This window comes from Narcine bancroftii, chromosome 12 (assembly GCF_036971445.1).
Source record: "Narcine bancroftii isolate sNarBan1 chromosome 12, sNarBan1.hap1, whole genome shotgun sequence".
Lineage (NCBI taxonomy): Eukaryota > Metazoa > Chordata > Chondrichthyes > Torpediniformes > Narcinidae > Narcine > Narcine bancroftii.
This window is the reverse complement of record NC_091480.1, coordinates 81480632-81487828: the sequence shown is the minus strand read 5'-3', so window position 1 is coordinate 81487828 and position 7197 is coordinate 81480632. Positions and strand designations below refer to the sequence as shown.

At 53.8% G+C, this 7197-nt stretch overlaps 1 protein-coding gene across 1 annotated transcript in view; it reads left to right on the top strand.

The window, feature by feature from the left end:
- The first annotated feature begins 2238 nt into the window (after positions 1-2238).
- LOC138747685 (insulin-like growth factor-binding protein 4) overlaps positions 2239-7197 on the top strand; it is a 25219-nt gene continuing 20260 nt past the window's right edge. The window contains 2 exon segments of the mRNA XM_069907174.1: positions 2239-2505; positions 2508-2660. Of these exon segments, the coding sequence (XP_069763275.1) occupies positions 2286-2505; positions 2508-2660 (373 nt within the window). The 5' untranslated portion in view covers positions 2239-2285.

Sequence of the window (7197 nt, the reverse complement as noted above, 5' to 3'; positions counted from 1 at the left end):
TTAATTCAAGAACACATGCTCTTAAGAAATACATATTTTCCTGCAACCTACTCAATGTGCATGGAGAATTATTCCTTTAAATAACTGTTGCTATGGCAATACTGTGTATAAATACAATGCTAAATTAATTCGAAAATGTGACATCCAAAAAATTAAATTCAATTTTTAAACAGCTTAGCAGTTCTTCCAAGATTCTGATGAAGATTGCATTGAAAATCGTTTTTGGATTTCTTCCTGCAGGATTTGGCACTGTGCTTTGTCCTAAAACATTACACAGGAATGCAGGCTGACTGAATCACCAATGTCTCTCCAAATTGGAGATGTTTGCCTGAAAATGAACAAACTCTCGCTGAGGGGAATCTATTTATTACAGACCCTGCAATGTCATAGAGCCTGCAATTCATAGAGCCATAAGGAGCAGGCCCTTCTGCCCATCCCAACCACATTGGCATGCTGGGTGCCCTAAGACATCTAAACCTTCCCATCCATAAATCTGTCCAAATGTCTTTCAGAGATTGCAATTGTTCTCACTTGATCTGGCAGCTTGTTCCATCCAGATATAGAGCCATCACCCTAAACATACCCTCTGGTTCTAAATTGTCTTCTCTGGGTAAAAGTCTTCACTTTATCCATGTCCCTCATTGACTTAATAAATCTCCACAAGGTTCCCCTCAGCCTCCTGCATCTTCAGGAAGAAAGTCACAGCCTATCCCACCTCTCTCTGCAACTGAATTCTTAGGCAGCTTCATTTTGGCAATTCTCTTCCTCCCCAGCCCTGATCCCTTTCGCACAAACTGCACTCTAAACATGGTCCTGGCAAGACACCCCCCACAGCTGCTTCACTAGACCCCAACTCCTGCACCGGCTACCCTGCCCAGGGGAGATATGGCCCCCAAATCTGTCCCAGCAGTTGTCCCCAAGGGTACCTTATCTCTCTCTCTCTCTCTCTCTCCCCAACACTCTCCTTTCTATTCTTTGTTCTTCTGAGGGAAGAGATGGGGGGATGGAAGGGAGAGGGAGGGAAAGTGGGATGGGGAGGGGAGGAAGATGGGAGAAGGGAGAAGGGGGTGGGCAGAGGGGGTGGGATGGAGGGGGAAAGGGGGTGGGAGGAAAGAGAGGGGGAGATGGAGAGGGAGAGAAGGGATGGGAGGAGGGAGAGGGGATGGGGAAAGGTGAGAGGGAGAGGAGGAGGGAGGGAGGGAGAAAAGAAAGAGGGAGGGAGAGAGAAAGGGGAAGACAGGGAAAGGAGGGGGGAGGGATATATGTACAGTGGGAGAGCAGCAGGGAGTAACTGTTCTGCTTCACTACTTGTCCCAGTGCCACCCATTCAACTTCCAATATCCGCGTTGCACAGGGTGAGGATGGAAGGGGGAAATTGCTGGAGTTGGAAAATGTAACGCCCGATGCAATCAAAGCCGCAGTGCAGGGAATTGTGAATGCTCTTCCGCAACACCACTTCTTCCCTTCCCTCTCCCCTTCCTCCAAACCCTCCTCCTTCCCATCTCCCCCTCCCTCCCACCTTCACCTCCCCGCCTTCCTCCTCTCTCCCTCCTGCCTTTGCTCCTCCCTCCATCTCCTGTACCCCTCTCCCTTCCCCTCACTCCCTCTCCCTCTCTCCTCTCCCCTCCCTTGGAGAGGGGGAAATAGATGAGGTGAAAGAATCAGAGAGAGGGAGAAGAAGGAGGAATGGGAAGGGGAGAGGGAGGGAGAAGGTGAGAGGAAGGCTGAAAGAAGGAAAGAGGTAGGGAGGGGGTACATTGGGGAGGGGGAGGTGGTGGAAGGATGGAGGATAGGGGAAGGTTGTATGGAGGGTGAATGGAGGGGAGAGAAGGATGAGGTGAGAGGAGGAAGGGAAGGATGGAGGGAAGGTTTGGAGGAAGGGGGTGAGGGAAGGAGAGGGAAGGGTGGGGGAGGGAGGAGAATGGGAGAGGGTGGAGTGAGAGGGGATGGATAGAGAGAGGGGGAATGATGGAGGGGAGAGTGAGAGGGAAGAATAGAGGGAGGGCAAAGGATGGAGGGAGGAAAGTTGGAAGTAGGGGAAGGATTGGAAGGGAGGGGAGAGGATGGAATGAGAGGGGATAGAGAGAGGGAGGGAGGGGAGAAGGTGAAAGGGGCTCCTGGGGGTGGTTAGCCTCTGCCCCTGGGCCTGCATGCCCCAGGGTTGACCCACAGTCCGAGCCCCTCCCCGCGGGCCGGTGCCCTAGCCCCCTCATCCCGCCCGGGGGGCGGGCTCTGGGCCGCTATAAGAAGGAGCGGCGGCCGGCAAGGACTGCTCTCCCCTCTCGATGTTGCGGCCGCCGCTCCCGCTGCTTTTGGTCGCCGGTTGGGCGCTGCTCGCCGCCGGGCTGGCCCGGTGCCGGCGCCGCTGCTCACCCTGGGATCCCCGTCGCTGCCCACCCTGCTCCGAGGAGCAGCGCGCTCGCTGCCAGGTGCCGCAGGGGTGCGAGGAGTTGGTGCGGGAGCCGGGCTGCGGCTGCTGCGGGACCTGCGCGCTGGCAAGGGCCGCCTCTGCGGGGTCTACACACCGCGCTGTGGCTCCGGCCTCCGCTGCTACCCGCGCCGCGGCTGCCCGCGCCCGCTCCACTCCCTGGTGCACGGCCGCGGAGTGTGCATGGAGTCGGCTGAGGTCGAGCTGTTGCGGAGCTCCGTCCCCGGCACAGGTAGGGCTCTCCGGGCGGTCGGTGGCGGGGGCTGGTGGCTCTGGGTGCGGGGAGCCGGGCTCCGGGAGGTGGGCACCGTGCGAGGGGTGCCGGGTCCCTCTCCGGTGACCTTGGAGTGGGGCGGGAGTCGGTTCAGGCTCTCGGGACGTGTAGGTCGCCTCCTGTGGAACAGTTCCTATGGGAAAGTTAGCCGTTGGGGGTGGGGGGGTTAATCGGGGCCGGAATCTGCCGGCAAGGCAGGGGTTCAGGAGCGGGGTTAGGGTTAGGGTCATCAGGAGCGGGAGTCATCGCGGTGGGGGTTCTCTCCGCTCGGTCCATTGTCGGGGCAACTCCGCGGCCAGGCAGGCGGGGAGGGGGGTGGGGGCAGGCGGGGAGGGGGGTGGGGGCAGGCGGGGGTGGAGGGGGGTGGGGGGCAGGCGGGGGTGGAGGGGGGTGGGGGCAGGCGGGGGTGGAGGGGGGTGGGGGCAGGCGGGGGTTGGAGGGGGGGTGGGGGCAGGCGGGGGTGGAGGGGGGTGGGGGCAGGCGGGGTGGAGGGGGGTGGGGCAGGCGGGGGTGGAGGGGGGTGGGGGCAGGAGGGGGTGGAGGGGGGTGGGGGCAGGCGGGGGTGGAGGGGGGTGGGGGCAGGCGGGGGTGGAGGGGGGGTGGGGGCAGGCGGGGGTGGAGGGGGGTGGGGGCAGGCCGGGGGTGGAGGGGGGTGGGGGCAGGCGGGGGTGGTGGGGCATGGGGGGGGGGGAGGGCATGGACTTCTTGGCCTCGCCACGTGGATCTGATGTGGAGGTGATGGGAAAGTAAAAGAAGACTGGTACCCAAACCATCATTGCCCCAGGTTCTGCTGGGAGGTGCTGAATCCACCTCTACCCAGTCTGGGCAATCTGGGCTTCAACTGACAGTCACTGTGAGCAGACTGGTCCTTACCTAGCCCACTGGCCAACGGAGGTTCAGGAAAGCCTGGTGCGTGTTTAAGAAGGAATTCTTTTCATTTTGGAAGGAGGTGTGGGTGAGGATCTGCTGTGTGGTATTGGATTTGAATTGTTTGAAACACACACTGTTGCTCGTAAATGCTGAACTGCCAATGGCACCCTCACTACCTGCAGTATTAATACCATGACTATGTGTGGACTGATAGTAAATGAAATCTCCTGGTGATGATCAGGCCTGTGATGCTAACAAGATGGATTGGTGACAGTTTGTGTTGCACAGGTATCACTAATCACCAGACCTGGAGATAAGGTTATCAACTCACAGTTTAATGATGGGAAGGTAAGAAGGGACTCACAGGAATGTGCCAATTCTTTCATTGACACTGATGTTGGAGCCATAGGATTTCTGTCCTCTTGTCCTGTTAACACTACAGTTAAATGCTCAGAGTTTCACTGGATAATTCCAAGAGAGCTTGGAGGATGTGTTTCACAAGAGGAGCATTAGCTCTTTGGTCAGGGCCTGCTGGAGCAGGGTGGCCCCATCCGCTGTCAGCTGTGTGTTGTGAAGGTTCCCTATCATCCACTAACTCCCAGCACTGGGAATGCCCACTCTCTCTCCTCGCCCCATCAACCACTGCACCATCAGCATCAGTTAGGGTTAAGGTTAGGGTTAGGGTTAGCCTGATTGGTCTCAGTCCACGGAAAGGATACTTCCTCAGAGGCCCTAGCAAATTCACCATGTCCTCAGGGCCTCTCACCGACGTTAACAGATGACCCCAATAGAAAGCATCCTGTCAGAGAGCATCACAGCGTCGGACAGGGAACTGTTCTGCCCAAGACTGCAAGAAAACCACTTCCGTCCAATAGAAGATGCACAAGTTTGGAAACACACATAAAGATTCGAGGACAGATTTTGTTCTGCTGTTATCAGTCTCTGGAATGCACCTGCTATTTGGCTTTGAGTATGGACCAACTAGACAATTAGGGACAGAGGTAAAATGGGTGGGGCTGTGAGTCGGGATAGGAGAAGGATTTTGGTTATCGAGAGAAGATGGCAGGCGTCAGAACCTGCTGTGGAGGGAGGAGCAAGAGTGGTGGGTAGATCAGTGGGCAACCAGCGGGGGAAGGGAGAGGACTTGAAGGATGTAAGATAATAATGGGTCTAACCTCCCCGTCTCACAGTGTGTTAGTGAAACATATTCTCCCACTGACACTCATTCCCAGTGCACTGTGGCTGTTCCTGGCAATGCTCCTTAAGGAGTGCTGTTACTTGGTGCATGACTGAAGCCAAGACCACATTCATGCACAAGATGAATTTGGCCAGAAGTCCAAGTGAAATCATGCGGCAATGGTTGTTTTGAGGAGGAAACTTATTGAGAAGAATCAGGACTAGAGATTGTGGTGAAGTTGAAGTTTGTAGAATTATTTTTTTTTGGTAGAGGTGCACACAAGAAGTGAGTGTGGCATTGGGAACAATGTACTGGAAATTTGGTTGCAAGAGATTGTATTGGAATTAGTGGGACTAGGAAGTGTCACATGTGGCTCCTCAGGGTTTGATGCTGGGAATGAGGGAGCTAAATGTAACATTACTAATTTCGCCGACACAAGGCTTTTGACTGTGTTGGGAGGAGAACATGGAGGCTTCAAGCTGATTTAGACAAGTGAATGGGCAAAACGAGGCAGATGTAATGGGAAGAGGCTGGAAGTTGAAGAGTTGTATAAGAGATTGGGAAATGTTGGTGCACAGAGAGCTCTGGTGTTCCTCTTCACAATTCCAGGTAGAAGCAGCTAGGGCAGAAATTCTGAATTTTTCTGCATGTAAGAAGCAGGGATGCCGTCGCATTTGTTGAAGGTTGAGTGCAGTTTTGGCCTCCTTGGCTATCAAGGCAGTACCCCAAAGATTCTGAAGTGGTGGTGTTGGATCTTCAAGACCTGTATCACCCGCGTTTGGAAGAATTGAAACCTTTGACAAGAGCAGATGTTGGAAGGTTTGCTGACTTGTAGTCATGACAATGGCAGAAGATCAATGGGACAACCACAAGCTGCCTGGCCTAAGGCTCAAGGTCTCAGCATGAGAGGTGGCTGTCTGGGCAAGGGGTCTGAAAGGAGACCCCAGGGCTCTGCAGGGTATGAGTGTGGGTGGGTAGGGCATTTTGGACATTGCGGGCAGGTTGGGGCAAGTGCCTGCTTTCACAGTACGAGTCAATGACCTGGTGGCCTGATGCAGGGAAGGTTTCCTCTAGAAATGGGGTCATAGACCATAGAAGAGTACGACACAAGTACAGGCCCTTCACCTATGTGTCTGCGCTGACGTGATGCCCAAATCACACTAAAACCTCTGTGATCTTGATCAGTCTACTCTCTGTCCAAACCAATCTCTTGGCTTTCCATCTCCTTTACCATTTGCCCCTGATGGATCTCCCTCCATTCTGCATATTCAAGAGCCTATCTAGAAGGCTCCTGAATACCACTATTGTAGCTGCTTCCACCCCCACCGCACTCTGCATAAAATAAATAAACAGAAACTTGGCCCGCACATGTCCCTTAAATTCCTTCCTCCCATCACTTTAAACCAGCCATTCTCGACCTTTTGATTGGGAGGGTGGGCTATGGCCCTCTTAGGACTCTGCTCAAAGTTTATGGGCCCCCATCCCCATGAAACTGTCAAGTTTTGCTTTGTTCCGTACTTTCCCACACACACACACACACACACACACACACACACACACACACACACACACACACACACTATAAAAATTATGTTACATGAGTTGAAAAGAAAACAAGGTTTTTATTTAAATGTGCTGTGGCCCCCTTTGATGTGACGTCCTCTTGTGTGTGACAATTTAACCCAGGAAAAGGATTCTGACTTCTATTCTTTTATAAATTTCTATCAGATAAGTTCCTATTTTACCCCATGATGCTCACTGCCCACTGTCTGAGTGAGGTGATATCAGGATGCAGCAGAATGGGCAGTATTAGCAGGGTGCCAGTAGATAAGTCCCGTCTCCCCCACCCTACTTCACAGCTGCCAGCCTGGTAAATTGTCCATGGCTGGTTGAGGGTAATGCCGCTCCTCGTAGGAGGATCATCATTGCCCGCACTCTTGTGTGCTCAGTACTGCCAGCAAGTGGGTTACCCCACCTTCCACCCGGGCCACATTTAATTTTCTAATTTTACAAATGCAACTTTGCAGAGGTAGTGTTATTCCTCCATCTGCGAACTCAAGACTTTGAGCTTTGAGAGCTTATTTTGTTTGAAAAGTCGTTTCCGACACACCTTCTGTCTACAGTTAGTGCAGTGGGATCCCACGGACAAACTTGTTATCCTTGGGCCAGTGCTGGAGCTATAACACTGTGACGGCGCAGCATCTGGAATTATGAACAGTTGTTGGGTTCACAGTTCAGCGTTCAACAGCAGCATTAAGCAAATGGAATTCAGCTGCAAACCTCTTGGCCCGAGCACTTGCTTGCCATGCTGTGTACACGAGTGAGGACATGTGAGCGGTTGTGGGAGTGTGTGCGCACCCGTGTTTGTGGGTGACCATTAGCGTGCCTGCGTGCATGTCTGTTGTGTGTGCGTGTTTGTGAGTGTAACTGGGTGGATGTATGCGTGCA